Raw genomic sequence first — 25,914 nt, forward strand, 5'->3', positions numbered from 1 at the left:
GCGACATAACACAAATATTTGGGAACACAGCAGGCGACAATATTTTGCGACATTTCTGGCAGAGGTCATTCGGAAATTGAAAGCGGGAGGAGGTGGAAACTCGATATGGGAATATCAAGCTAATGATGGATACTTGTTGTCGCATATTAGAGCAATATGAATGGAATACTGAATCTAAGTGAGCTCATTGACATGGCAACCTTACAGAGAAGCTCCGCACAAAAAGGACATGTAGGTAGTTTCCAAATATAACAAAGCCAAATTAGATCCTATTACTAATGCCAGGACCTTAAAGGATTAAGTTTTACAAGATACTATACAAAACTTCCAACACCAAACCTACATTTATTTCCATATCTTATGTACAGCACAAAAATAAACCATATTTAAAGATTATCTAGATTAAGAACTCAAAATGCAGACAATTATGCCTACGAACTAAAGAAATTCTTCCAGAAATACAAAACTCTTTTGTTTTCACATTTTTACGATTGCCCATATTGCATATAATTGGTTTTTTATTTGTTTTCGCTTCGTTCTTATTCAATTTAAACAAAAAAAAAACTTGTTGGAAATACAAATTTGAATGCAATAAAGTTGTGGTTTGCGCTGCAAACAGTGTGCATTTGTTTTTTTGTTCACTACCCTTAAGCCATTCCCTAACAAACTTACCACAGAAACCACAACAATTGCAGCTGGCAAACAAACAGGGAATGTCAAAAACAATGGAAATAGCCCGAAAAAATAGCACAGATTGTGCAACAGCAATAAATTGCAAATAATAAAGTAGTTAGTAGCCAAAGTAGTGCGCTCTCATCGAAACTAAACATTTTTCTTGCAATTAGCGTCGGAAGAATGAAATTGAAAAACAACTTGTTTGTAACCTTTATGCAAAACAGCAGCGGAAAAAGGCAAAAGTCACAGTGGCCCACGGAATCCTTTGAAGTTGCCCACATTCAGTCTAAGGACAATATTTCGAAAAATCTTTGGAATGGGCGAGCAATAAAGCACAGAAGTGGCAGCACGGCGAACGGAAGTCAAAATGGAAATTATGATAAGAAGTACGGAACTGGACAGTCATTAAAATGGAACTGGTACACCGAATTATGTAGTCAGCGAAAAAGAAGAAATAAACAGGGAAAACAAAACGCAGCTCACCCCAAAAAAGGGTGAAATATGTCCCCCGATGTTAAGTGCTTCATTTAATTAACAAAGTTGACATGAAAGCACGGTGCCACACTTTTCGTTTGTTCACCGTGCCGCCTTTTATCAATACCCTAACTTATCAAAGGTCACATCCTTTGCGGGCAAGTGAAGCTTATATTCGGAATCAATTGTTGTTGTTTGTGGGTAAAAGTTTCACGATTATTTTTAGAGCTGATTGAGGGATATATTTGTTGGACAGAAAAATTAATCACTTTTCAGGGTATCCAAATGAAATGATGCCCCATTCACAGTCCTTCAGCTTTAACTTGCCTCCTAATTGTTTGCCTTTGAAATGGAGCAAAGCCAAACAGATGGCACCACTTGAGCCGCAGCACTCATACGCCAGGTGGGCCACCGTGGAATTACTTGCTTAATTTGATTTGAAATTTGCATTCCGCTACAGCTGCGTGTGTGTGTGTATTGACACGGATTTTGCATAAATTTAATTAGCCAGCCGCGACTGAACAGTTGCCAAATTGAAGTTGAGTTTTAATTAACTGCGGATGTAGCGATCCCAACGGCCTGTTGCTGTTTTTGTTTACGTTTTTGCTTGACAGACACTTGTTATTCTATATACCCAACTAGACCATGCAACACATCCAAGGCAACCGACCATAAAAACAACAGCTGCACATTTCGCAGGCAGCGCGGTTAAATGATATACGGCAGCAAATTAGTCGACATATTCCATTTAATACGCGTAATACTCGTGTACGTGGCCATAATAGTTTGGTGCGATAAGGAAGCGGTGGTCATTAAATGCGCCCGAGGCATCCACATCATCAAAATATTACGGCCAGCTCGCTGGCGTTGCGTCAATATTTGTTTGCCATGATTAAAGAAAATACGCATTACGTATACGCCATGTGCGCCGTTTCGACTTTTCCGGGATTTATCCTAACAACAAATGCATCGTTCGCCGACTGAGTGCGAACATAAATATTGATTTGCAAAAATTGCGTGAATACTTTATTGCAATAATAAAACGGATTTTATATCACCTTCTCTGTCTGATGTTATTAAGCCGTGAATCAACTTTCAGCCGGACATTCGCAATCGCAAAGGGCCCTCAGGTGTTAATAATACATATATTTACTACTATATCGCACATATGTACATATGTTAGTCGTGTGTGGAATTTACAAGGATTAAATCAATAATGAAGACTGGCATGAATAATTAAAGAGCCATGGTTGTTATCATTAATTGCACTGCGAATGTCGCTGGCAGACTGTCGATTTATTAACCATTTCCAGTGAATAGTGCAAACTGTTTCAAGGACTCACCTGGTGAATGGGAATCCTTTTCCTCTTCGGTTGCTCTCGAGTTCGCCTTCAACTTTTATGGCTGCATAAATTGACACGCTGCTCCGTTTTGACCAGAACTCGGAATTTCTGATGCAAATTGCTGCTGCTTTCAGGATTTTTTTTACTTTTTTTTGCGTTAGTCTACTTCGCTCTCTTTTGTAATATTTATTTTAGCATAATTTTTGGTTGTGCACTTTTCGTATTTGGTATTTCGCATGTCGTTTTTCGCTTTTCGTTTCTCGTTTCTCGCTTTCCGTTTCAACTTGAACAAAACATTCAGAAGCATATTTAATGGGGCATGACCAAGGCTGAGATCGTAAAATAAATGGTTATGTCCTGTGGCCCCCAAGTGCAGTGTGGTGTAGTGTGGCGTTCAGTGTGTCCGTGTGTCCGTCCTAAGTCCTATGTGGTGTATCCAGTGTGCAACAGTTGTCGTGGGTTTTTTTTAAGAGCGGAGTGTAATGGTTTCGGGCAAATGGATTTTTATTTTATTGCCTGGCAATAAAAGGCGAAACTGCAGGCCGCGCAACAGTTTGCAATTATGTGCAAATGCAGCGTGACATAAACGGGCGGATCCCGTCGGTTGGCCCCTTTTATCCTTCGTCGTTTAGCTGCAAGCAATTTGCTTTTAATTGCTGCTGCAGCTCCACCTCTCTCCCAATTTAATTCAATTCAATTTGTTTTAGTTTAGGGACGAGCAGTTTGCTTTGCTTGGCTTATTCGTTTCGTTACGTTTCATTTCATTTGGCACTCGCGCACTCACTTTCACACCGCCGTCGGTTTGCTCTAGGATCTTTCTTTTTCTTTTCCTTTTTTTTTTTGTTTGATTCGATTGACTCCTGGCTGGGAGACTGGTCCCTCGGCTGCCGACTGGACTTCCTCTGGTGCCGCTGGGTGGATAGAGCTACTACCTTCTGCGACGCCTGCCCACAGCGAACTGAGCTGCTCCAGTTTCGGGCTTCACCTTATAAGCCGTGCATCCATCGCACTGTTGCTGCTGCTCCCGCTGCTGCTGCTGCTCCTGCTCCTGCTTCTGCTCCTGTGCTATCCTCAATGCGAGTCCTGCTGGCTGGCTTGGCTTCCAGCCTGCCGTTGTCCTTTGATAAGAGCTGGCATTGGTGTGCGTGAGAGCGCGAGAGCCGCAGAGAGCGAGAGTGTGTGTGGAAAGCTCAGTCTTCAGTTTTCCCCAACATCCCGACTCTCTTCAACAAAGCTCAACAGGGAGTTCTACCGTTAGGAACATTTGAATTTCAAATTTTTGACATATTTTATTTAATAAATTCAAAATATATAGCATAAGTTTGTGTCAAGTTAAGAATTTAAATTACTATTTTGTTTTCTCTAGCATAAATCAAAGAACTTTTAACATGGTCGTATGAAAAATAGCTCATTTGTTGTAAAAATGTTCTTTAAAAAATATTTGTATAATATTTAAGTGCACTTAATTATTATTTAAAAACCTTAAAAATGAATTTATTCAAATTTAACTTTAAAGTTCTGATAACAATATTTTCCACCATTATAAAAGGTAATTATTAGACTTTTAATAAACATATTGTGAATATGATATGCACGTTTCACTTCCAAGAAGATTATAACAAGTATTTATTATAGAACTATAACATAATGGCACTTCCTTGGGTAATACGAAACTTGCTCTACCAAAGCTCCGTCTGTTACTACGATTATCCGCTGCTTAATGGTGTGGGTTGGTCATGAATGAATTCCCTCCTGTTGCATATGTTTTTACGGCCAAGGATGGTAAAAGGGGGTCGAGACTTGGCCTAGAAATGGAGCATACAACCAACCGAACCACCCACCCACTCACACACACGCGAACAAACATATGGCTCCCCTCTTCGTGAAGTTCAAGATGAAGGTTAGTGCCGAAAACTCGAAAAGCTGCGTCAAAGCTTTCGCTCTCGCACTCTCTCGCTCTCACCGTTCTCTCTTTTGTCGCGCGCTCTTCAACATGTTGCTCTTGTCCGCTCCACTTCGATTTGTTTTGTTTCCTTTTTGCTTTCCACCATGGCGCCCCAAAAATTATGATGAGCTCCATCAAGCGACGGCGCTTAGCGCGCGTTGGCTTCCTTCCTTGGCCACTCACCACCCAGCAAACGCCACAATCCGAACCGAACCACTCGCATCCTGCCACTAAGGATTACACACAAAGAAAGTTCTGCAAACATATGGATTTCAAATTTGTTAAATAACTCTAAGATAATTAAGCAACATGTAACAAATTTATGATAAACTCAATACAAAAATAATAAAACTTAGAATGATTTATTTTATCTTTTTACAACATTTGTAATACAACCTACTTTAAATATAAATTTTAATGCAGAATTCGTATAATATAATTTTTCTAAGCTTCGATTCTTAAGTTTTTCTAAAATCTATATTCAACATGATTTTTTTGAAGTGTATACCGATAGCAACCAAAAATTGTCAATTGCGAAATTGCATCTGCAAGGGCTACACATTCCTCTTAAATACCCAAATAGATTTCCATGTTATTTAGGAATTTAGTTCCGCAATCTTAGACTCATGGTTGGCATTTTCCTTCTCCATCTGCGGCCGCCCGAATCCGAGACCGAATCCGTGCGGAACGCTCCGCCACGACGATGACCCAGAACCCCGCCTTTCGCCAGGCGACCCAATTTCATGCCTCCACGTACACGGCGCTCAGGAACGGAGAACGCAGAACGCAGATTCATCCACCGAGGTGGCGGATGGCGGAAGGGCAGCACTGGGAGGCAGTGTGTGTGTGTCCGGGCATCGAAGGCATTTTCCGTGCCCACAGATCTGCAGTCGCACCCATACCTTCCGCCTGATTGGCTTGGGGCTTTGGCATTTGTGGGTCCTGTTTGGTCCTGTGGGCCTTTGCTCCATGGAATGGAAGTGCGAATGCGACGCATTTTTGCATCATGCATTGTTGGCCGGGAGTCAACAGACGTCAGCCAGGCTGTGATTGATTGTTGGCTTGGAAGGGCATAAAAAGAATACGGATGCCATTGGCAACGGAATTAAGCAGCTTAAATATGCGACAATATCGAGGAGGAGGTGAACAAGAGTCCTTGTCGCAGGACTGCGGGTGCTTGGGGTGGCAAGTGTGTACTTCGTAACTAACTATTCTCGTTGCTCTCTTGGACTGTGAAAATGATAAAAGTTTTGTGCGTCTCTCCTGCTTGCCAGCTATCTTTTCTTAATTTGAGTTGGGCCACAGCAGCCAAAGTTGTTCGCTGTCAATGATGTGAACTTTTGAACTTTGATTGGTTGCCCCGAATACACACACATACACATACACAGACAGGCGGTGGGGATTGCACACCTTCAAGCGCTTTAATTTTAGGCTTAACCCGCTTTTAGTTTGGCTTTTATATATTGTGTAATTAGTTTACATACAAAGCCTAGATTAAATTACAATAATTAAAATGCCAACACAGTAAAGTATGTAATTATTTAAAGGGTTAGCTAACTTCGAAATCCGTAAAGAGCTTACAGAATTAATTCATTAAATTCGGGATAAAAAAACTGCATGTTTAGTTTATAGAAAAGCCGCCATATTATCCCACACACAGTGGCTGGAATTATATTGCAAAGCAAGGCAAACAGAATGTTGCTTGATTAAAAATCCAAATAGCCAAGCAAATGCCTCAAATACCCGACCCACTTGAATGGAATGCAAATTATATCCTTTAGGAATTTCAGCAGAATGCATTTGCCCAGCTTCATTAGTCGGCTGGGAAAGACAAAAGCCGGCTGCATGGCAGCTCCATTTTAATACCTGCTTGCCTTTTAAGACCAGGATAAAGCGAGGCTTAAGGATGTTGGAAAAGGAGTCGTCGACTGTCGGGCAGGGAATGCAAATTAAATGGAAGGGAAAATGCTCTTGAAGTGCCACTGATTTGCAGAACGATCAACTCAACCACCGACACAAATCACTTTCACTAATTATCCCTGCCCACTGATGACTATCTATGAAGTACGGCTTAAAAGCTAAAGAACACGAAGGAAAAACCCAGCGCAGCTGATATATTAAGTTCTTCTTTCCTTAATGCAGGGAATTATAATGTATGTGTGCCATGTTCTAGTTGGTTTTGACTCCTCAGACACAGTATCTGTATCTGTAGTCTCGCTTCGTTCTGCAGCGAAATCCAATAAATAAAAGTGAAATGAAAAAGCATAGCATACTTTTGCGGGCAGTTCAAGGTGCGACAATTTGTTTTTGGCTGACCAAGATAAAGCGAGTCCAATAGTCCAACTAGCCATGTCTGGAGCAGTGGCCACTCCCCGAATCCAGCTGTCTGCTCATCGGGTATATTCTTTTTCCTTTTTTTTTTTGGTACTGGGTGCGCCAACGTATATTTGCCACCTGAGGTCACGAAAACGTCGCTTTTTCTCTCCGGCTGTGGCTTAGTTTAATTAAAGTTCTCTTGAAAATTCGACGTTGTTCGTATTATGGCCTATTTGGTTGGCCTGTCTGCCTGTCAGTTGAAACGGCGAATTGAGTAATTTATTTGCTCCCTGAGCAGCTGCAGCAAATTGTGCACACGTGGCGTATACGTGTTGTTCGCCTTTAATTGTTCGTGCAGCGCTTGCAATTTCAGTTTATGGCATCATTTGCACTCTCCTCCTTGCGCGTTGTGGCATATTTATATTTTCATAGCCAAAACAACCAAGTAAAAAGTTGTCTCTTGTTTTTTTTTTTTTTGGCTCAGCTCTTTGGCGTCTGCAAACTTTTTGTCACCTAAATCATTTAGTGGAATATTGCGGGGGCTGTAAAGCAGTCAACATTAAACGAAGTGCCTGGTAAGCACCAACCGCTGAGAAATGGTGAAAATTTAGCACTGCTCATTATGGAAAGAGCCATAAAGTGGGTTAAACTGCGAAGATGCAAGACATTCAGTCTGGCATTCAATGGCTATAACGCGGGCGAAGTTTCGAGTCTTAAAGGCGACGCCAAAAGTTAATATTTACTGATGCATTTTAATAAATTTACAAAATAATGCAAATTGCTTAGTTTATAATATGATTAAAAAGTTTGAAGTTCCTAAAACTAAACCTTTGTTGTTAGTTTGCAAAAGCACTTAGCTTTTCTCTGAATTTGACCAGCTACTTTTTGATTTTAATTTGTATGAATATGGCTTTAAGCTGTTGTTTTAATTAATATATATTCTAAGAAAGACTCCAGATTTTTAATTTAAAAAATGAGTGCTTAGCTATGTAAACTTAACAAGATGTTCCAATAAATCAGCCCCTTTAAGGTAAGCACTTCTCGCTGTGCTTATATTGGCCAAGAGGATAGACCCACCCAACGCTTTGCAGTTTTGGCCGCTTACAATGTGCACACACATTTTGGCCATGTTTTCGCTCATTTAGCAATTTGCAGTGCAGCCTGGTTGCGTGTTGGCCATATTACCCCCACCCTCACTTGGCTGGCCAATGATGATCGATGCGCTGCCGGTGGCGTCCAGGAGTTATGGCCACCGATAGCGACAGCACGCACATTTCGCAGGAACGTCGCGACGATGTCCTTGCCCTTCAGCATTTGGCCGGCCGACGTGGCTCGCATGAAAATTGGTAATATTCACTCGATTTATTGACTAATTGCATTTACACTGGCTAATGAAAAACGCTCAAATGCCAAATAAAATGGCAAATTTATCAAATTCTCTCACGCGCCCATCGAGTCCTTCGTCCTGCGACAGCTTGGAAAATCAACGTCGCCCGAATATTTGAAATGCTAATTTGTAAAATGGTCGCCGCTGATTCGACAATGATAAAGAGCTTCGCCCACGTTGAGCGGCATTAGGTGTGAAAATGTAATTTACGCGGAGATTAATGGAAAACTCGTTAGGCCGACTTCCGACTGGAGTTTTCCTTCCGTTTTTTTGGGGGTTCTAGTTTCGCCAGGACGACGACTGTCTCCTGTCAAATGAATGTCGGCAAGTTTTTGCGGTCAGGAAAATGGGCTACCTTGCTACCCAACTGTTTCGCCCAATCTTCTGCAGTTGACAGTTGAGGGAGAAATTCGGAGTACTGGGAACAGGCTGAATGCAGGTGAAGGAACGCTGGCAATCCACGACTGACGGCAACTTTTCAATTAGAGACTATAAAAAGTTTACCCTGCTGCCTGCTAAATAATTCAATTGTTTTCGGCCACGTCCACATGGCTATCAACATGGCTTGTTTTTGACTTTTGAAGAGCCTTTTGTTATTGCACAATGCGTTATATATTTTATGCACTTGCAGCCGGGCAGCTTAATTAGTGCGAATTCGAGAAGCTCTCCCTTTTGGCAAAACTTCCATCAGTTGGTCAGTAATTGGTTCTTTGGCCTCGTCAGCATAAAGTTGGCATTCAACTCGGCACTGAAGAAAATATAAGTAGAAGTACTATATGTTACACTGAAACAGCAAATCATCAAAAGTTAATTTGGAATTAGATTAAAACTTAATAATTCCCATTTAAAATATGCTTTTAACTTGACTGCATATTTTTCAAACCTTGATAGATAATAAATCCTTGTTTTGATTTTCCCATAGTGCTTTTATCATGCACTCCGCTCCGCAAGCTAATTAGAAAAAGAAGGGTCCTGCTGGGGGTTCGTGATGGGAGGATATCCTGGACATTATGTTTTCTGTTTGCCATGCCGTGCGGTGCAGACAAACATACAGATGAAGGTTGTTAGCAGCTCGCATAATCAAGGGCGGGGGCACAAAAGGCAAACACGGAAACAACTTGTTGCAACTACAAGCCGAACAAAGTGGGTACCCACACACACACACACACACTCATGTGTGTGAGGCGACGCCAAAGGACACAGATCCTGCGGACCAGCTGGGGATGGGGAATGGGAACTGGTGCGGCGGAAGTGGGCTGGAAGTGCGAAAGGACACTCGGCTCAGATTATAAATTATTTATACTGTTTGCCAAACAGGTAAAGAGTTTCCACTTGGCCCAGGATATTTGCACAGGTCCTTTGCCGAGCGAAACGAAACTCGATTTAATCAGCAAGCCAGGATAAAAAAAATTCCCAATGTATTTCAGCTAGGAGCAAACATATTTCTTTTCCATATCAATTAAGCTGGCATATCCTGATTGTTTGCCGTGTTGAACTTGGCTCAACCTTGCTGGCCAATCAGGTGCCAAACAAAATTCAATTAGATTGCACATTCTTATGGGAACTCGATCAATCGGAACCGCAGCAGTGGAGTCCATTTACAACAATCGTTTTTACATATTGCTAACAGGACAAAGCGCAATTGTTGCTGGCACAAAGGACATCGCGGAACATCGATGGCGAGGAAAACAATGACGAGCAAACAAACAAATGGCGACTATGAAGTGGGTGCGGGTTACAGGGTATGGGTATGCAAATCGAAGGTGGAGAAGTTCGCACGCTTTGATAATTGAAATTCTGTCGCGCACATAGTACGTTTCCGCTGGGCACAGCCAGTTAGGAGCACATCCTACATACCACACCCACACCATCGCATACCCATACCATTCCAGCCCAACCCCACCCACTGCAAACCAAATCAAACTCAAGGACCACGGGCTCCTGGCGCCTGAAACAATGTAATTGAGTGGCGACAGGAACAAAACAGAAGCTGTGCCACCGCCCAAATGGAGAAGCCTTTCATTCGGCGAGACTTTGTAGGCGGATTTCCCCAGTTACTATTCCCAGTGCCTCTTTCCCGGCTGCTTTCAGTCCACTTCCGGTTTCCTTGCCGCCGATAGCGGTACTCATTGTTCCACCAAAGTGTCATAATTGTTTTCGCTGGCTTTAGCCATTTATTTAAAGTGCCACTTCGTGATGTTGTTGTTTTCGATCTAAAACATAAAAGATTTTTTAAATGATTTTGAGTCCTTAAAAGTGGCAAAGTGTATTATTCAAAAAATCAGCTTACTTTAAAAAGTATTTAAGTACTTAAAAATTAAAAATAAATTAAAACAAAATAAAATAAATATTTAAGAAACTTTTTTATATAAATATTTACGAAACAATTTTAATAATTTTTTTTTAATTATAGCTTTACTTTGTAGTTAATTAATTTATCAAAAAAAAACATAAACAAATGTCATCCATCCCTGGTTCGCTTATCAGCTGTTTGCCGGCAAACTACTTTGGTTTACCCACCATTTGCTTCGCTTTAAAATCAAATATGCAACGATTCCTGAAGGTATTCAACCAGCAAACATGCAAAGTAATCGGCATGATACACGTGGATGCGCTGCCAGGTGAGAGAGTCTACACCAGAGCCTCAGTAACCACCAAATCCGATTGCTACTAATCCGGGAACCACAACACCAGGAACACCACGATATGCCGGCAACTGGAAGCAGACGATTGAGAAGGCCATCTTCGAGGCGAATCTGTACAAGAAACACCAACTGGTAGGATGTACATACATAAGTAATATTCCATTCTGTTTAAACTGACTGCAAGTCCCTTTGCAGGATGCTGTGCTCATAGAGAACATGCACGACATTCCCTATGTGCCGGAGCGTCTTCTTGGCGCCGAGATAGTCGCCTGCATGACTCGCCTGGCACGGGCGGTGCGCGAAGTGGTCCCCCAGGAGATTCCGTGTGGTGTCCAAGTGCTCGCCTGCGGCAATAAACAAGCACTGGCCATTGCCAAAGCTAGTCAGCTGGAGTTTATTCGCGCCGAGGGATTCGTCTTTGGCCACGTGGCGGATGAGGGCTTCACGGATGCCTGTGCGGGCGATTTGCTGCGCTACCGGAAGCTCATCGATGCCGAGGATGTGCTGATCTTCACGGATCTGAAGAAGAAGCACAGCTCACATGCCATAACCGCCGATGTTAGTCTCTTGGAAACGGCCCATGCGGCAGAGTTCTTCATGACCGATGGTATCATAATCACGGGAACAGCAACGGGTCATGCAGCTAGTCCCGAAGATCTGCAGCAGCTATCCGGCAGGGTGAAGGTTCCACTGATTATTGGCTCTGGAGTAACCAGGAATAATATCGACAGTTACTACAAAGATGCGCACGCTGTGATAATTGGGTCGCATTTTAAGCGAAATGGCAACTGGCTGGAGGAGATCAGTGAACCAGCTGTGGATGAATTCATGAAAAAGATTTGCCAACTGCGGCACACGAAATGATTACAATTGTTAATGGATTTATTGATGTGTATAAATGTTGTAAACGATGATATATGTATACGATTTAGTTTGATGTCATCTAGTTCTAGAATAGATTTGCAAAGAAATCATAAATTCGCTCACGCAAAGAGGTGGGTTTTAGGGCGGAAGACGACTCGCTGGAGAAAGCAAAGGGCTTCTCGACCAAAACCGGAGACACTGCATCCAAGGTGTCGTCGAACTTGACGCGCTTTTTCTGCGGCGGCGTGCAGATCTCCTCATGGCTCTTCAAATGCACGGGGAACATGTTGTCCCCGTTGAACAGATCCTCTCGCTTCACAAATGTTGGTATGGTGTTGTCCACATTGTGGGCCCTGAAATATGATTTCGAGTCGGAGTAGCGACTGGCAAAGCCGTAGCTTGGATCGTGATCATTGTTGGGCGCCGGTACATTGCTGCGTTTGAGGATGCCGCGCACATTGGCTACCTTGTCCCCGGCAGCAATCTTTTTGTACAGCTTTGAGATGCGATTCTCCTTGCTGGCGTACTCTCCTGGTCTACCCGGCTGGTGGCGCATCTGCACTGCCGGAGGCGGTGGAGGAGCTGGTGGTGGCGGTGCAACACGTTTCATGGGAAGTGAGGAGGTGGAGGAGGCCTTTGCCATTGGATTGGAATTTGGAGTCCTTAAAATTCCACTGGACGCTTTTCGCTTTCGGGAAAAGCAAGCACTGTCCTCAGTTTCTTCTTCGGAATCCGTGCTGCGATTCTTATTGCGGAAAACCGTTTCATATTCCTATAGTGTTTTTTAAAAAATGAGTGTTTATCTTGTAAATGTTACTATTTGGTACTCACGCATTTGCGCTTATTGGGACTCAGTACATAATCAGCGCCGAACTTCTTCATGTCCTTCTTGCGTATGGGCGTTCTTTTGCTCGAGTCCTTTCGCAGTGTCTTTCGACACTGAACGTGCAGATCAATGGCATCGCGGATGAAGCCCACCCAAGTGCGCGACAGCTGAACATCGCCGCTACCGAAGATTATGCCATCACTTTGGCAAGTTAGCTTAAAGTTGCCCGGCAGCATTTCGTACACTTTGCACTTTTTCAACGGAAAAATGCAGCAACACTCCAATGAATTTTCCACAACGGTGTTGGGCGCACGTTCCTTGATCATCTTGCAGTACATAAAGATGTCGGACATGAGAACACAATAGCGCTTGATTTCCGTGCCCTTGTGAGTGATCTTCTGCAGAACGCCTTCCTTGATTACCCGTCGCGATGGCTTCACAATGTTCGGTGTGCGATTCACCAAGGAGTTCTGCAAATGAATCAGATACTGGGTAATTTCCTGCTCCTCCACACAGGTGTTTATGTGACTGGCGGTGGCCTCGATCTCCTTGACGGATTCTGAAAGGATGAGCGCAATTATTCGATATCTGATTAACATTAACTTCAAGATCATACCTTTCAACAACTTATAGTCAGCATCTGCGGGACTCGTGTAGAGCAGAACCTGCTCCAGAAGAAGCTTATACCGAGGTACCCGCTGGATGGGCACAATCATCAGTGAGTTTAGCTTGCGTTGCACCTCCGGACGACTCTCAGTCTGCTCCAGAAACTTTCGGAACACCGGATTCTTGCTGATCAAATCCTGAATGATGAACAGAGCTCCGCGGTAGTCAAAGGCGTACACCGAGTACAGCTTGAAGAATGGAGCCATTTTCAGGAATGCGTGCGCAACATTCTCCATGTTCGCCTCCAGTTCGCGCAGGAATTCTCCGTTCAGATTGTGAATCATCTCGATTTGACCGAAGAGCAGCGTGTGATTGGAGCAATCGATGATAGCCTGTTCCTTCAAGGGACGCACAAAAAAGTTCATCAGCAGCTCCAGCTGCTCCAGATACGATTTCTCCGACGAGATGATCTCCTCGATGGCCTGGCGACGGAAACCCAATCGTTTTCCCGCTTCCGGATTGGGTGAGCCAATGGGACTGCTATTGTTGCTGTCCAGCATGGAGCAAACTGCACGAAGCGAATATTCACCATTAGTTGTTGAACACCTGGCGACGCCTTTGTACGCTACTCACCTTTCCTGCGCGACTTGGCGGTTAGAAGATTCCGCTCCTGCAGCACCTGCCGCAGTTCCCGGCTGAAGCTGAGAGGTGTTTGTGGCGAGGAAATGAAGCCATTCCCGTATCCTTTCTGCCTGGGCGTAAACATTTTCCAACCGACTTTCTGGAAAGAAGATCTAAAAAGAAAACGACGCCACACCTGTTCAATTTGAACAATGCCGCTTCTGCAGTGTTACCGTTTGTGAGTGGCAGCCACACTAGCAACTGTGAGACCGCATTGGCGAGGGGAGATTGAAGAGTAAGAAAAAGTTTAGCACAATATAATATTATTCTATCAATTTTTGTAGCTTTCTATTTATCTTGACAGCCAGTTATTGCAATATCAAATTTTTTTTAATTTAAAACTTTTGTGCCCGCAAATTAGTTGCACTCGTCGAGCCAATTGTTTTGCGACATGGTCACACTAGCTCAACTATTTATTTTTTATACGTGGTTCGTGGCCCGTTTAGCTTTTAATTTAAATGTTGTTTTAGCTATTACTGCACCGAGATGCATGCAGAACTCAGCGAAATGGAGTTGCGCATAGTGGCGCGACTAAACGAGGAGATCGGAAAGGATGCCAGCCAGCTGCACCGGGCTAGTCACCTCGTTAGCCACTACAAAGAGCACCTCCAAATTTTGTACCAATCGGTAGGACGATTCTCTATCTATCTAGATCATGATTTTGATCCATATCATTCAAAAGCTCGACTACGAGGATCCCCAGAACGTGTCCTGCTTGAAAACCGCCTTCCAATGCCAGCAACAGGTTTGCGAGAGCATCGACTTCGAGCTGGAAAAGCTGGCTCACTTCGAGGACAAGCTGAAAAGGAAGCTCAAGGAATGCCAGCCCGTGCTTGAGGGAGTGGCGGAGGATTTGGACAAGGTGCGACAACTGCAGCGATTGCAACAGTATCTGCTCCTGGTGCAGGACATTCAGGAGATAAGCGCTGCCCTGGGCAACGCCATCAATGGCAAGGACGAGGACAAACTGGTTAATATCTACCTAACCCTCTACGAGGGCAACGACTGCGAGCACAGCGTAGTGGGTCGCCTGCATGCTGTGCAGGCACAGTCGCTGAAATCCTTTGCCGAACGCACTGCCATCTACTGGCACAAGCTGCTCCTCAAGCGGCTGTCCAGCGAATTCGAGGCTGTACTGAAGAGCATGCGCTGGGCACATCTAGAACAGCAGGCCCTCAACTATTCGTCCGCACGAGACACTGCCAAGGCGCAACTGCTAGCGGAGTACATGTTCCTCATCAAATCTCCCGCCGAAGAGCGGGCGCCACTGCACAGCATCACGCCCAGCATCGTGTGCCAGCCCATCAACCGGGTGGTGCAGCTCCTATTGGCGCCGTATCGCCAGCGTTTCCAATTTCACTTCACAGGCACCAGGCAAACCAATAGATTAGACAAGCCCGAGTGGTTCTACACGCAAATTCTCAACTGGGGCAAGGAGACGCATTTCTTTGTGGGCAAAACATTTCAGCCAGCTGCCATTAAAGCGGGTAAGCTGGACTACAATCTCAGGGTGAGTGTCTCGGTATCTTACTAGAACACTCAAGATTCTAATTGTGATCCTCTTTTAGCTGGAGTTTATTCGAGGTCTGGTGCAGTTAGCCATTGAAAAGTTGGCGGTGGACATAGAACAGATTGCCCAGGACGAGATACTATTTGCCCATCTGCTGGATGAGACGCTGGCTTTCGAATCCGAGTTACGGGAAACATTTGGGTATCCGGCTAGTTTTCCGAGCGCGATTTCTGTCATCACTCAACCGATGTATTTGCTACGCTGGATTTCACTGGAAGAACGATGTGAGATAAGGTCTCTGCCCTCGATTGCTGTTATTTAATAATGTGCTTACCTAGTTTGTGCGGAAAAAATGGATGACATTCTGCAGGCGGAGACACCATTCCAGCTAATCGATCCCAACACATTCGAGAACGATTTGAAAATCCCCAAGTGTGCGGATCAGTTCATGCGCCTGCTGGACGCTATTAAGGATCGTTACTATGGGCTGATTCAACCGGGCCACCAGCTGCAGTTCCTGCACCTGCAACTGGAGCTGATCGATAGCTTCCGACAACGCCTGGTGCAACTGCACAGCAGCGGAGCGGTGCCAAGCATTCCCATACTGAATGCCATCAACTATTTGGTAATGGTGCTCCGTGAATGGGGCGAAAACGTGCACTATCTGCACCTGCATGCGGCACTTGCCGGTCCAAATGCCACGGAGATTAATTCAGTGTTCGAGCATGCCGTCGCTGAGTTGGAGCACTGGGCCAGACAACTAATGCGGAATCTGGCCACCAAGGCAACCAATGAGATGAAAGCGAAATCGATGAGCTATCGCCGTGATGCGTGGCCAACTATGCCCGAACAAAACAGCCGGGAGCCGTTCATCCTTTCGCCCAGTGGTGGCGAAATGTTCCAGGTGCTGGTCACGCTGCTGCACAATCTGGAACGGGAACTCTCCGCCAATCTGTTCACCCAAACGCTCCGTTTGATAGCCCATCAAATCGATGACTTCATGCTCGAGAGCATGGTCATGAACACGAAGTTCTCAGCTGCGGGAGCAGCGCAATTCAATTATGACATGACACGCAATTTATTCGCGCTCTTTGGACAGTATACACGTCGTCCCGAGCTGCTCTTCAAGCGGTGAGTCATCTCTGCATATGTAGCTTTGGTGCAAAATAAACATAAATCTGACACCTTTCACTCCCATTCGATTCGCCAGAACACACGATGCCTGCAAGCTGCTGGCGGCGGCACGAGGAACAGCTTTGTTGCTGCTGGAAGCGCTGCGTGGTAATCAATCGGTGGAGGAGAAGACGAAGCCGCTGAGGGAACTGCATGTGCTCAGCATGGACAGCAAGCAGTGCATTGAGGTGCTGGAGCGGAGGACGGACATAAAGATGTTTTAGGCGATGGAAATTAATTTAAGCTAGTTAATTGGGCCCTAGGAACTTTTGAAACGATATACAACGTTCAGACACCATTTTTTTGCGAAATAAAATCATTAACACCCAAAATGAAAGTTAAACGATGTTTGTCGTAATTTACATTCATTTTATTTGAAGAAAGGCATGTGTATAAACAAAGTTATCATGTCGGAGATTTAACTAATTTGTATTTAACCAGGACACAGTTTCGAACTCGTGCGAATGCTAGTAACAAACGACCAAGTTGTATGAATGAGATTTAATTTCGAGTACGTATTTACAATTAAATAGCAATTCGTTGCCCTGGGCGCACAAGTCTTGAATGTTGTTTGTGATAATTAAACATTTAGTTGGAATTGGGGTCTCAATGTTTAGTTTAATTTGTAAAACGTTGACACAAAAACATGCGGTAACTTTAATAATAATAAATTGCTCTAAAAATACATAGCGTAAAATAGCATATAAACCGGCCTGATCGGGCTCGAATCGCATATCAATACTGATTCATGGCTGATCAGGGCGTATTGTATATCCCTATCGTCGGATGACAAACAATTGCAGTTAGTAAATACCAATTTGCGACCCGAGACGCACATCACACATCATCATCACATCGCGGAACGGACCAAGGCGCATTGCCCGCAGAGAGTAACTTTTATGTCTACACTAAATAACCGATAATAATCCGATCTGCGGGTGCCGTTCGCTCCTTTGTATCCCCCCTTTCTATTCAAAGTTCTGATAATTCTCGACGCTGACGAACTGTGCCCGTTGCTGGGGTGTCATGTTGAGATTACCGCGGTGCTTGTTGTTGTAGGCCCAGATGACGCCGGTGGAGATCAGAGCAATGGTCAGCCAGCCCATGAAGAACAACTGCAGCCACATGTGCTCGCCGCCGCTGTTGTCCACGATGATTCCAGCCACGATAGTGATGACCGCCAAGCCAAGATTCTGTATCGATTGGCAGAAGCCGTAGGCCGTGCCCAATTGGTATTCCGGAATGATGAGAGCCACCAGAGGCCACAGGCTAGCGGCCAGCATGGAATACGACAGTCCCATGATGATCATGCCCACATAGGGTGTCAGCTGGGTGAACGTAAGCAGGGCATGGGCTCCAATGGTGGTCAGTGTCGCTGTGAACACCCAGGTCACATTCCTGCCCAGTTTGTCGATGATGAAACCAAAGACCGGAGACGATACGGCTGCAATTAGATACACCAGCGAGTCCACGGTGTTGGCCTCAGCAGGCGAAAGCCCGAAGCGATCAACAAAGAAATTCTGTCCGAGGGCAATGAATGGAAAGATGGCCACATAGTAGGCGACGCAAATGATGGATACCATCCAAAAGGGTGCTTTGAACGAGAAGACATCGGTGAGTTTCGGTATCTGTCCAGCCGGGTTGTTGTTACGCTGCAAAATCCGCTCGGCCCTCTTGTCCATCCAGCCGAGGATGAGGGCACAGATCATCGACATCACACAGGTGAGCGTAGCCAGCAGTAAGACGACGCCCAGAGCGGTATGTCCCTGGTAAAAATTGCTCACATACTCATAGATGGGCTGCATCACCCAGAAGTTGACGGTGCTGCCGAATCGGGCAACCGACAGCTGCAGGCCGAATACCATGTTCAGTTCCTTGCCCTTAAACCAGAGCACCGCATAGCTGTTCTGGGCCACGGCCAGTGATTCGGCGCCAATGCCGAAGATGAACCGTCCCAAAATCATCATCCAGAAGGCGTCCAGTATGCCGCCGCAGGCAAAGATCAGCTGACCCACCAGCAGGATCATCATGTAGATAATCGTGCCCAGTCGAATGCCAAACAGTCGATCGATCAGGAAACCGCCCACGAAGCACAGGACGACATTGGGCCACGAGTAAATCGAGTAGATGAGCGTGAACTGGGAGGAGGTCAGGTGAAGATCTCGCTTGAAAAAGTTCTGCAGGGCGCCGGGTGCATCGTAACAGAAATACGAGCCGAATCCCAGCAGGCACATAAACACCAGAGCCATGAACCGGTGGCTCGTGCTCGAGGGCATGCAGCAGCCGCCGGACGGAAGGCTCAGTTCATTGTCACGCCGACCGTCCCGACTGACCACTTGGTCCTCCTCCGTCGGTTGCGACACCTCCTCATTGTCCACGATGCGTTCCTCGTCCTCGCGCGCCATCTCCACTCAACGCTGGCACAATCCGCACTGACCAGTTGGATGGGGGGCCGATTCCCGCAGAATGGGCGTATGCAAAACTATGTGATACGATTAATCGGCTTTCTGATTTCCTGTCGCAATTGTTTTTTTTTTTCGCTTTCGTTTTGCTCTTTTCGTTATTGCCGTTTCTGGAAAATATTTGTATCAATTTCTGCGAACGAGCGAGCGAGTTGAACTCTTCTGCTTTGTCTTTGCTTATCTCGCTGCTTTTGTTTTTGTTTACTGTACTAGTACCCTTTGTCTAACAACTATTGTTGTTGTTGGCTGTGTGGGCTAGTTAGTTGTAGCTGGGTTCATCGGTTATCAGCAGTTTTTCCACTCCAGTTGCTGAAGTTCGCAGTGCGGTGTTGGGCAACAAATGTTCGGTGACGTGTGCAACCGCACTTTATTGCTGATCGAATGAAACTAAATTGTTTTCTCTGCCTAATTAGCGTTAATTACGCATATACAATGGCGGGGATGCCAACTCGCTGTAGAGCAGGGTTGTCGACGCAGCTACAGGTGCATTCAAACAGCTGGCAGGCGATAACGATCACAAATATTAATGGTATTCCTGTTTTGCTCTCCATTATAATCGAAAGTTTTCTCTGATTGAAATGCAAATTTTAGTAAGCCATGATTAGTTATAAAATAGAATAATATAAATATATTTTTACGCTTGATTATATTAATTAAACCAGATAATGATTAGTTGAGAAACTATTTAAGTACAACTCAACGACGCAGAAATCTCTTGCATCTTGTTTTGATTTGTTTTAATATAGCCTGACAACCCTAATCCAGCAACGCCGAGTTGAAGCATGTTTTCATACTTTTTGCCGGGTAAAATGTATTTAATTATATAATTCAGCGGCCCTTGCAGCAATGGATCCCATCGACACCACCAAGCGGAAGCCCAGACGCACCTACGGCACACCATCCTACACGTATCGCAATCGATTTGCCTATGCCCTCTTGGCCGCCGGAACTGTGCTCTTCGGCATTTGGAGGTGAGTAGATCTTCGAATTTAACGTATAAATGTGGTTTTAATGCTTGCCACCGCCTCGTTTTCAGCCTGACTCCCATCCAGCGCATTGCCAACGAGAAGCTGTCCCAGGCGGTGGCCCAAACCGAACAGGAGCGCGATAGGAAAGGACTCTTTGAGTTCGGCGCGCCAAGGACTTCGCAGTTCATCAAGGACGCCATCAAGGAGAGCGAGGAGCAGAGAAACAAATAATGGATCGCAAGACGCGGCGGGCCAACTTCAAAAACCTGCAGCCTCGGTAATTTTAATTGAAATAAAGGCCAATAAAATGAATGTTATTATCTAACCGAACACTTTGTTTTCCTTTCATCCGAAGTTCGACGCGAAGCACCAAAGCAGCCGCAGATACATTATCGTTGTCCAACTTCTTCGCCACACCCGAAAGTGCTGAAGAAGTTCCGTCATGTCTAGCCGACATTCCTGTTCAGCCCGATCCTCCTGCCCCCAAAATCAAACCAATACGTGCTAGCAATGTGTTCGAAAAACCTGGGCCCAAGCCCAAAAAGGCACCCAAGCTCAAGACCAGCACGGGCCCATCGTCGAGTGGCGCGCGTCGCGGACGCGGAAAGAGCAAACAGCAGCCCAGCATCAGCAACTTCCTGCGCAACGAGCAGATCTTCGCAGAGGTGACCGCCCAGCATTGTATGGCGGACAACTTCAGTCCGGATGACATTGAAATGGCGCTGGCGCTGTCCAAGTCGGAGTGTGAGAAGCATGGACGCCTGCGCTTGCACGACGATGACGATGCAGTGGTTGACCTAATGGATGACGAAGATAAGTCCACGGAGAGAATACGTCATAAACTGCAGAAGTATGGTTTCCGCACAGCCGCCAAGGAAGGTAAGTAATCAAATAAAGTTAAGACAGTACGACTGGACTTTCGTTTATCCCCATTTAGATTATAAATCTCTGGCGGTCCTGCCCGTAGTGGCCAGCAAAGGAGGTAGACGTGGCAAGTGGGCCAATAAGTTTACTGCCCTAACTTTAAGAAATCCGGAGGTGCAACAGAAGAAGCTCAAGGAGAAAGTATCTGCATTGCTGGGCCAAAAAGTGCGCGGCAAGGAGCCAAAGGAAGAAGACTGTTATCTGCTACCATACACTGTGATCACCGCAACGTTGAAGGAACTCAGAGCTGAGGGTGAATCTCGCATCCTTCGAGAACCAAGCGAAGGGCCCATAGATGACTTAGGATCATACTACGTAACCGACTTGTTTGAAGTTAGTCGCACGCCGGCACACCATCTTTTAAAGAATTGGGCTGCGATACAGGGAAGGGATTTTTCGCCAGAGCGTGAGACCCAAAAATGCCGCCAATTGAGGCAACAACATGAACTTGTCTACGCTGAGTTGGAACGGCACTTCGGGGATCCACAGAAGTTGGAAGAGGAGGTGATGCAGGAACTGGATGATTTGGAAAAACTGGTGGCAGAAAACATGATCGAAGATGATTCTGTAGTGATAAATATTGTGGAGGCAGAAACCTCGTCGACTGGTAGCAGTCCATCTATGGAGCCGCCGGATAAGCGTCCAAAAATGACAATGGAAGACAAGGAAAACCTGCAGCCCACAACCTCAAAGGCCAGCCTAACCGTTCCCGCCCAGTCAACCCGCTGCACCTCTCCGGATCTCTTTGCGGACTCCGAAGATGAGCCGGATATAGTAACGAGTGCTATCTCCAACGAACCCGAAGACGTTAGGAATCTTTCAATGAAGGTTTACAAGAATGTCAGCATAAGCGAACGATCATCTTCGGTCGCGGAAATAGAAATTGTATTCAGCAATGATGAGTCTTCTCAGATAACCACGTTTGAAGTGTTTTCCAGCGACGAAGGTGAGAATCTCCATTCATATAGACAGCACACCTCTTAAGAGTATTTCAATTTGCTTTCAGTAAAGACTGTTTCCAACGCTACGCAGGAGAAGATTTCTTTTGATGGTGAGTAAGTAAGGAAAGGTGCACGACCAAAATCTCATTCATATTTTAATTTCCAGACAAACCAATCGATGACTTCATAGACCTAACACAAGAGTTCGAAATGGTGGAATTTAATGAATCAAGGCCTAGAACCCCAAACTTAATTGCATCATCGGAAGCAGATTCCAATGTAGACAACCTAAATGGTGATACAATTCTAGATTTTAGTTCCCAAGAGGTAAGTTGTCCCATCTCCAAGGAATTATACGCAAAGTATGCCAAGGTTGAAACATTCCCTGTGTGGAATGCAGCAGCAGAAGAGGAGGATAAAATTGAATTTTCCTTAAGCATGGAAAGAGATTTGAAGAGTTCCGAGCAATCGTCGCACCAGCTCTGCATATTAACCACTCCAAATGAGAGCGAACGCAGTTCAAGCTTTGGTGAATTGAATTTCTCGAGGAACTCGCTTCGAAGGAGCGTTAGTCTATCAACGGATCTCAGTTTCAAAAGTCCGCTAAACTGGAAAACGAACTCATCAGCCGAGAAGATGGTCTCGCCAGCTGCTTCTCCTTACAAACAGTCGGATGCTAGTGTGGATTTAACTCAGAACAGCGATGATGAAAACGACGCAATTATGCTCTCCGACGAGGAAATCAATTACTCCATTTGGAAGGGTAATAAGACCGTAAAGGATTTGGATATCGGGGACGATAGCTCAGACAGTTGCTTTGCATCTCCGGTATCGAAAAAGCGAGCTATCCCACAGTTCCAAACTGAGGAGGATCTGGATGCCTTCTTAATGGCCTTTTCCACGGATGGCAATGGATCACAAGGTTCACATTCACCCAACAAGAGTGCTCTTAGCAAGGAGCGTGCCGAGTTCGGAATACTAGATGCTGCTCCGTCTCAACCCTTCAGTCTATCTGAACTGCAGAGTCCCGTCGGCAAAGAGAAGTCATCGGATGATGAAATCAACTGGGCAGAAGCTTCGTTTTTGGATGCACCAGCAAAGCCATTGGCACGCAGGAGCAGCCACAAATTTAACGAGCTCTTGTCGAAAATAAGCAAACCCGCGCAAAATTCTGATGATGACTTTGACGAATTCGATCAGATGGTTTTCCAAAGCAAAAAGGAAGACGCCTCCAGTGCTAGCGAAACAAGTGACATGCCTCGAGGATTGGATCTTTTGTTGAAGGGAGAGATTAAAACCACAGACATATCGGAGGCAAGAACTCCAGGCAACCAAACTCCGATTGAACCGCAGCAAGTAGATGTTGACGGTAATGTCTACTCCGTGCGTGTTTGCCACACACCTAAGCCAGATTTCGCCAACCTCCCGGAATCGGAGATCCTCCAGCAGCTCTACAAGTACGGCATTAAGCCACTGAAACGCAAGCAGGCGGTGAAAATGCTTGAATTCATCTACAATCAAACGCATCCCATAATGAAGACGACTGCTGTTCAGGATTTACCAGCCAGATCTGAGCCAATTGTGCGTTCCAAGTCAACTCCTGTGATTATGGAGCGGCCACATTCGCAAGTATCAAAGTTAACCACTAAAACTTTGACGGCAACTGGGCCAAAAAAGGATTTCACGTTTAACGATGCCACGGGCGAGGAACTGCTGCGCTTCTCCCAATCCCTTCCCCCGAGTCTTTGCGATGACTTCGAGACCTTTGTCATGCAAACGAACGTTACCAAGAAGACGCCACAGCCGCTGGTGCCACTGCACATCGCCTGGCACAATCTCATCTGCGCCAATCCCCAACTGCACGAGAGTGTGCTCACGTACGAACCCATTGATTTGCAGGCGGTCTACTTACAATTGAAGCACATGGGGCATCGATACGATCCAAAGGATCTAAAGACCTTCTTCGATCGGCGTTGCATTATCTTTCGCTATGAACTGGGTGCTCCCGGCAAGCAAGCGGAGCGTCATGTGCGAAGACACACAAAAAAGCCTTCTAAAAGGAAGTAGATTCTACAAGCTATGGAATTTCTTTGTACTTATACCTCACTTCGAATGCATTGAATTATTTTCTAGTATTTACCTTATATTGTATTATTGAATAAGATATTGTTATTTGGCATTTGCGATCTAAATTTATTGTATGCAAAATTTATAAAACTCAAATACATTCAACACTTTTGTTTGAAGCATTGTTAACCATTCCTATTTGCCATTTCAAGCTAACCACTAGCATCTATGAATAAAAAACACAATATTATTTTTGGGACCGTAGATTTATTTGATGCAACTTCAAAGTACAATATTACAAAACTAATGGACGAATACAAATGTATAGAGTTTGTAGTAGATACAAGACACTGATATTTTCATACGAGTAGAATATTGGACAACATTAAATGCAGCATCTGTGGACAGACTACCCAAAATGGGTATTAAATGTAAAAATACAATTCGATCTTACGGCGCTAAAAAGACACTTGGACGATATAATTTTCTCACGAGTCTCTACGTGGAAGGCACATTGTCAGATTGCGATTAATGGAATGGAAACGGCTCGAACGAAACTAGTTGCTAATGAAGCTATTTGTACTGCATGCAAAACTGATATGGTTGGTGGGTGCAGACGGGTTAGTGGGCTCTTACAGCAGCTAGGATTAGTTTCGGGGGGAGAGATATATAAGAAGCAATTCGTAGCATTGCCGGCATGTAGAAGTATGTAAATTAAAGGCAGGGCTGTCCAAGAAATCACCAACAATATCGCTACTGAAAGTTGAAAAGGCATATTGGTTGAATGGGATTAATGGGACACCCCTGAACAAGATTAGGCATAGCTAATCTCATGCTCGTACGTCTTTCCCCGCAGGTCCTCGTCATCGGGAAGCGCATGGTGGCGCAAACCGCACAAACGCGGTCCGTAGCGCAGCATGACAATGATAACGCCCACGATAAACAGGGCGACGGCGGCCACGGCGGGATAAAGGAAGTAAAGAGCCATTGCTACTTAGATGTCGCTCTCGCGCTTCTGCAACTCGACGTATTCCTCGCGCTGGCGCTGCTGGTGCAGAGTGCGACCCTCTGGGCGTGGTGGACGCTGGTGTTGCTGCTGGTGATGATGATGGTGCGCCGAGTGCACGGGCTCCAAGTCGTCAACGCCGATGACAACGTCGTCGGGGAACACTTGCTGATGGGTTGTGGGCTAGAAGAAGTAAAAGTTTCCAAACAATAAGCTTCGATGTTTCGGGTTCTGGCCAAAAAAAACCGAAAACTCACATGGAAGCGCTGAAAGTATGAGGCGTCCTTCAGCTCAGTAAAGTCCAATGGCGGCTGATTGTGGGGCGTGGCAGACCAAATGGAGACCAGCCAGCGATTGCCCGTGTGCCTGTCCTGCCAGTACTTGCGATGCTTGGAGCAGCAGCCCAGGATAATGTTCAGTATTATGATCGTGCCCAGGACAACCGTGCAGATGGCAATGGTCACATAAAACGGCGAGAAGTTGCCGTAGATGTGGCCGGTGAAGTAGGGATTCTTTTCGTACGCCTTGCGTTCCTCTTCGATTGTGGACATAGTCTTTCAGGGGTGTGGTTACTTGCCAGAGCCTCAATAGCCTGCTGCACAATGCTCAATGGTCTGGAGGGCAGGAGAAGAAATGCGTTCGCAATGAGAAAGCGGTTCAACCACCACGCTGCATGCCACTTGCACCCCGAAACGAATTGCCACCGATTCCAATTTGTCACATTGGGCGTGGCGTCACCAAAGTAAACTAACTAGCAGCACCTGCAGCTCCCCACTTTGCAGCTTAGATGCGGATTGCACTTACCATTTGCGCGCGATTGGTGGTCACAGAGATTGGCACAAGTCCCATTCAGGTGTGTTACGCACTTCTGCTCTTGAAAGTTATTAATTTCAGCCACTTTGCAGCTACGAAAACAACGCCCAAAAGCCAGGCTCAGTGAGCTAGTGATGGCACTTAGTAGACTCGCCGCATGGTTGCAAGCGATCGATAACCATTCATCGATCGCAAGTGCAGGTTGTGTACATTTTTTACTGCATAACTTTAGGCATAACGTTATTTATTAGAATTTAATTATTTTAAACAATATTTATGACCTTTGTC

General features: G+C 45.3%; 9 protein-coding genes across 11 annotated transcripts in view; 4 read left to right on the plus strand and 5 right to left on the minus strand.

Annotated features, from left to right (window-relative positions):
* Positions 1–3,592, minus strand: part of LOC6737106 (BAI1-associated protein 3) — a 52,857-nt gene extending 49,265 nt beyond the window's left edge. Inside the window, exons 1-2 of the mRNA XM_039293053.2 lie at positions 3,277–3,592; positions 2,493–2,775 (exon numbers count right to left, since the gene is read on the minus strand). The gene's annotated coding sequence lies outside the window, so the exon portion shown is untranslated. The remainder of the gene's footprint in view (positions 1–2,492; positions 2,776–3,276) is intronic.
* A 7,013-nt stretch (positions 3,593–10,605) lies between these two features.
* Positions 10,606–11,707, plus strand: LOC6737108 (uncharacterized protein F13E9.13, mitochondrial). Its single transcript, XM_002083919.4, has 3 exons — positions 10,606–10,761; positions 10,835–10,917; positions 10,981–11,707. The coding sequence occupies exons 1-3, from the start codon at positions 10,686–10,688 to the stop codon at positions 11,647–11,649; spliced, it is 828 nt and encodes a 275-aa protein (XP_002083955.1). The 5' UTR covers positions 10,606–10,685; the 3' UTR covers positions 11,650–11,707.
* LOC6737109 (guanine nucleotide exchange factor DBS) lies at positions 11,650–14,058 on the minus strand. Of its 2 annotated transcripts, XM_044923135.1 has the most exons (5): positions 13,936–14,058; positions 13,715–13,875; positions 13,092–13,649; positions 12,481–13,034; positions 11,650–12,421 (listed from the first exon to the last, which is right to left on the minus strand). In XM_044923135.1, exons 2-5 carry the CDS (start codon positions 13,845–13,847, stop codon positions 11,735–11,737), a joined length of 1,932 nt encoding a protein of 643 aa, XP_044779070.1. In that variant the 5' UTR covers positions 13,848–13,875; positions 13,936–14,058; the 3' UTR covers positions 11,650–11,734. The 2 variants fall into 2 exon arrangements, with proteins under 2 accessions (XP_044779070.1, XP_002083956.1); XM_002083920.4 differs by having other exon boundaries at positions 13,715–13,975.
* A 70-nt stretch (positions 14,059–14,128) lies between these two features.
* LOC6737110 (RINT1-like protein) lies at positions 14,129–16,788 on the plus strand. Its single transcript, XM_016171000.3, has 5 exons — positions 14,129–14,389; positions 14,445–15,272; positions 15,331–15,556; positions 15,611–16,403; positions 16,483–16,788. The coding sequence occupies exons 1-5, from the start codon at positions 14,249–14,251 to the stop codon at positions 16,667–16,669; spliced, it is 2,175 nt and encodes a 724-aa protein (XP_016030736.1). The 5' UTR covers positions 14,129–14,248; the 3' UTR covers positions 16,670–16,788.
* Positions 16,789–16,797: 9 nt separating this feature from the next.
* LOC27206244 (major facilitator superfamily domain-containing protein 1) lies at positions 16,798–19,403 on the minus strand. Its single transcript, XM_016170067.3, has one exon. The coding sequence runs from the start codon at positions 18,848–18,850 to the stop codon at positions 17,414–17,416; it is 1,437 nt and encodes a 478-aa protein (XP_016030737.1). The 5' UTR covers positions 18,851–19,403; the 3' UTR covers positions 16,798–17,413.
* Positions 19,404–19,626: 223 nt separating this feature from the next.
* On the plus strand, positions 19,627–20,383 carry LOC27209356. The gene is made up of 3 exons (XM_016184791.3): positions 19,627–19,878; positions 19,944–20,152; positions 20,231–20,383. Exons 1-2 carry the CDS (start codon positions 19,754–19,756, stop codon positions 20,104–20,106), a joined length of 288 nt encoding a protein of 95 aa, XP_016030740.1. The 5' UTR covers positions 19,627–19,753; the 3' UTR covers positions 20,107–20,152; positions 20,231–20,383.
* On the plus strand, positions 20,011–23,996 carry LOC6737112 (structure-specific endonuclease subunit SLX4). 2 transcript variants are annotated; one of them, XM_016171001.3, is made up of 5 exons: positions 20,011–20,152; positions 20,231–20,754; positions 20,813–21,745; positions 21,806–21,850; positions 21,907–23,996. In XM_016171001.3, exons 1-5 carry the CDS (start codon positions 20,106–20,108, stop codon positions 23,805–23,807), a joined length of 3,450 nt encoding a protein of 1,149 aa, XP_016030738.1. In that variant the 5' UTR covers positions 20,011–20,105; the 3' UTR covers positions 23,808–23,996. The 2 variants fall into 2 exon arrangements, with proteins under 2 accessions (XP_016030738.1, XP_016030739.1); XM_016171002.2 differs by having other exon boundaries at positions 21,811–21,850; positions 21,907–22,048.
* Positions 23,997–24,054: 58 nt separating this feature from the next.
* LOC120284201 lies at positions 24,055–24,795 on the minus strand. Its single transcript, XM_039293004.2, has one exon. It carries the CDS (start codon positions 24,793–24,795, stop codon positions 24,622–24,624), a length of 174 nt encoding a protein of 57 aa, XP_039148938.1. The 3' UTR covers positions 24,055–24,621.
* Positions 24,055–25,796, minus strand: LOC27206243. Its single transcript, XM_016170066.3, has 3 exons — positions 25,618–25,796; positions 25,071–25,427; positions 24,055–24,996 (listed from the first exon to the last, which is right to left on the minus strand). The coding sequence occupies exons 2-3, from the start codon at positions 25,362–25,364 to the stop codon at positions 24,802–24,804; spliced, it is 489 nt and encodes a 162-aa protein (XP_016030742.2). The 5' UTR covers positions 25,365–25,427; positions 25,618–25,796; the 3' UTR covers positions 24,055–24,801.
* Between the last annotated feature and the right edge of the window lie 118 nt (positions 25,797–25,914).

Source organism: Drosophila simulans, chromosome 3L (genome assembly GCF_016746395.2).
Source record: "Drosophila simulans strain w501 chromosome 3L, Prin_Dsim_3.1, whole genome shotgun sequence".
Lineage (NCBI taxonomy): Eukaryota > Metazoa > Arthropoda > Insecta > Diptera > Drosophilidae > Drosophila > Drosophila simulans.

Excerpts from the sequence above, each read along its gene's own strand:
- LOC6737108 (XM_002083919.4), top strand. The coding sequence starts at position 10,686 with ATGCAACGATTCCTGAAGGTATTCAACCAGCAAACATGCAAAGTAATC. Across the intron at positions 10,762-10,834 it reads ACACGTGGATGCGCTGCCAG|GAACACCACGATATGCCGGC; the intron begins GTGAGAGAGTCT and ends CCACAACACCAG. Across the intron at positions 10,918-10,980 it reads TGTACAAGAAACACCAACTG|GATGCTGTGCTCATAGAGAA; the intron begins GTAGGATGTACA and ends GTCCCTTTGCAG.
- LOC6737109 (XM_044923135.1), bottom strand. The coding sequence starts at position 13,847 with ATGTTTACGCCCAGGCAGAAAGGATACGGGAATGGCTTCATTTCCTCG. Across the intron at positions 13,650-13,714 it reads CGCCAAGTCGCGCAGGAAAG|TTTGCTCCATGCTGGACAGC; the intron begins GTGAGTAGCGTA and ends CGCTTCGTGCAG. Across the intron at positions 12,422-12,480 it reads GTCCCAATAAGCGCAAATGC|GAATATGAAACGGTTTTCCG; the intron begins GTGAGTACCAAA and ends AAAACACTATAG.
- LOC6737110 (XM_016171000.3), top strand. The coding sequence starts at position 14,249 with ATGCATGCAGAACTCAGCGAAATGGAGTTGCGCATAGTGGCGCGACTA. Across the intron at positions 15,273-15,330 it reads AGCTGGACTACAATCTCAGG|CTGGAGTTTATTCGAGGTCT; the intron begins GTGAGTGTCTCG and ends ATCCTCTTTTAG. Across the intron at positions 15,557-15,610 it reads GATTTCACTGGAAGAACGAT|TTTGTGCGGAAAAAATGGAT; the intron begins GTGAGATAAGGT and ends GTGCTTACCTAG.
- LOC27206244 (XM_016170067.3), bottom strand. The coding sequence starts at position 18,850 with ATGGCGCGCGAGGACGAGGAACGCATCGTGGACAATGAGGAGGTGTCG.
- LOC27209356 (XM_016184791.3), top strand. The coding sequence starts at position 19,754 with ATGGATCCCATCGACACCACCAAGCGGAAGCCCAGACGCACCTACGGC. Across the intron at positions 19,879-19,943 it reads GTGCTCTTCGGCATTTGGAG|CCTGACTCCCATCCAGCGCA; the intron begins GTGAGTAGATCT and ends CCTCGTTTTCAG.
- LOC6737112 (XM_016171001.3), top strand. The coding sequence starts at position 20,106 with ATGGATCGCAAGACGCGGCGGGCCAACTTCAAAAACCTGCAGCCTCG. Across the intron at positions 20,755-20,812 it reads CCGCACAGCCGCCAAGGAAG|ATTATAAATCTCTGGCGGTC; the intron begins GTAAGTAATCAA and ends ATCCCCATTTAG. Across the intron at positions 21,746-21,805 it reads AGTGTTTTCCAGCGACGAAG|TAAAGACTGTTTCCAACGCT; the intron begins GTGAGAATCTCC and ends ATTTGCTTTCAG.
- LOC120284201 (XM_039293004.2), bottom strand. The coding sequence starts at position 24,795 with ATGGCTCTTTACTTCCTTTATCCCGCCGTGGCCGCCGTCGCCCTGTTT.
- LOC27206243 (XM_016170066.3), bottom strand. The coding sequence starts at position 25,364 with ATGTCCACAATCGAAGAGGAACGCAAGGCGTACGAAAAGAATCCCTAC. Across the intron at positions 24,997-25,070 it reads CATACTTTCAGCGCTTCCAT|CCCACAACCCATCAGCAAGT; the intron begins GTGAGTTTTCGG and ends TACTTCTTCTAG.